Source organism: Apteryx rowi, unplaced genomic scaffold (assembly GCF_003343035.1).
Source record: "Apteryx rowi isolate R43461 unplaced genomic scaffold, aptRow1 scaffold_1889, whole genome shotgun sequence".
Taxonomy (NCBI): Eukaryota; Metazoa; Chordata; class Aves; order Apterygiformes; family Apterygidae; genus Apteryx; species Apteryx rowi.
This window is the reverse complement of record NW_020448184.1, coordinates 4179-5769: the sequence shown is the minus strand read 5'-3', so window position 1 is coordinate 5769 and position 1591 is coordinate 4179. Positions and strand designations below refer to the sequence as shown.

The 1591-nt window shown below is 64.3% G+C and overlaps 1 protein-coding gene across 1 annotated transcript in view; it reads right to left on the bottom strand.

Annotated features, from left to right (window-relative positions):
- The window catches only part of LOC112964201 (serine/threonine-protein kinase MARK2-like), a gene marked incomplete at its 3' end in the record, with an annotated part of 7422 nt that extends 7074 nt beyond the window's left edge, over positions 1–348 (bottom strand). Inside the window, exon 1 of the mRNA XM_026061965.1 lies at positions 208–348. Within this exon, the coding sequence (XP_025917750.1) occupies positions 208–348 (141 nt within the window). The remainder of the gene's footprint in view (positions 1–207) is intronic.
- Between the last annotated feature and the right edge of the window lie 1243 nt (positions 349–1591).

Below are 1591 nucleotides of genomic sequence, written 5' to 3'. Positions count from 1 at the left end.
GAGCCGGCGTTTCCTCTTCCTCAACTCCGGCAGGGCTCGGGGACGGCTGCGTCACGCCGGAGCCACCCCGGAGGCGCTCGGCTTCACGCTGCCGCTCGCCAAGCCGGGGCCGAGCCGTTCCCTTTCCCCTGCAGGGATGTTCCCAGAGGGAGAAAACCGAGCGCCTATGGCTCCGGGACGGAGAACGGCGCCCAGAATGATTCCCACCGCTAAATGCTGCTCTCGCGGGGCAGCGTTTTGGGTGCTAAAAGCTCCGTTTTCCCGCTTAGGGAAGAGCGAGGCTTCCCGGCCGGTGGCTTCGATCCTGAGCATCCGCCGGCTCTTCCCGCACTGCAGCCCCAGCACCATCCCGGATCCGCCTCCGAGCGCGAACCAGCAACGAGGGTTTAAACCCAAGGTGGGTCGCGGCGGCTCTTCCCTCCCTGCCGCTACCAGYGCCCGAAATCAGGGGAAAAACAAAACAACAAGTGCCGGGGAGAACGGGGCTTTTTCGCTTCCCGCGCGGAGGCGATTAAGCCGGGCGGATATTGGGAATTTATGTCACACCGGGCAATAAATCCCCCCAAAAGTGGTCAATATTTGTGGGAAGAAGCCACGAGCAAAGCAGCAGCGCCGCGCCGGGAACTTCGACCTCCTCCCGCCTCGGAGGTTTGGGCCRAAAGGGGCAGGTTTCGGGGGCGAGGGGGGAGGTTTTCCTTCCCCCTCCGCTTCCTTCCGCCGGGCTCAATCCTTAAAAAATAAATAAATAAATAAACGAAAGCAGCAAAACACGCGGAAAGGTGAAGAAAGCGGCTGCGGCTGCCAACAAACTGCTGTGGCAACAGGGCGCGAGCGCCGCTCGCCATATGGCGCCGCCGCCGCGGAATTAATCGAGGGTTTAATCGCTTTCCGCGGGGCGAAGCGGCCGCCGAGGGCCCCGTCTCCGGAAAAACGGCATCCCGGCATCTCCGAGGGCGGAAGCGGAGCTATTCCGCCGGACCCGCTCCCGGCGCTGCCCGTTTTTCCCCCCCCTCCGCGCACCGAGAAAACGGCTCGGCTCCAGCGGCGCCGAGGCTTTTCCGGAAGCGTTCCCGCGCTCCGGAAGACGCTTTCCGCAGCGGCGCTGCGAAGCCGGTGATGCCGGAGAACCGGGAAGCGCCGAGGAGCCCAAGCGACTCGTTGCTCCTAGTTACCTGCCCCGAGATAAGGGCACAGAATGGACGGCGGCGCTCGGAATAAGGAAACAGAAGCTTGAAACGCCACTTAAGGGGGTTTTCCATGTTTTCCGATGGGCGCTTGGCTCCGCGGGACAAGCTCCTGGCTCCGGCGGGTCGATCCCAGCGACACGGCAGACGGAAGAGCGCGCTCCGCTCCGTCGGGAATAACCACACGTTGTTCTTCCTCCCGGGCGCTCCGAGCCCGCTCCCAGCACGGGCGCCGGCACAGGCAGAGCGGCGTCCCGGAGAAGGGGCGAGAGCCGGCGTTTTCCTGCGGCGGAGGCGATTCGGGCTTCGGAGAGAGGGGAAAAATGAAAGCGGAGAGGGAACAGGCAGCTTCCACGGCGGCTCGGGATCAGAGATCACTGCGGAGCGACCGGCAACACGCCGGAGCC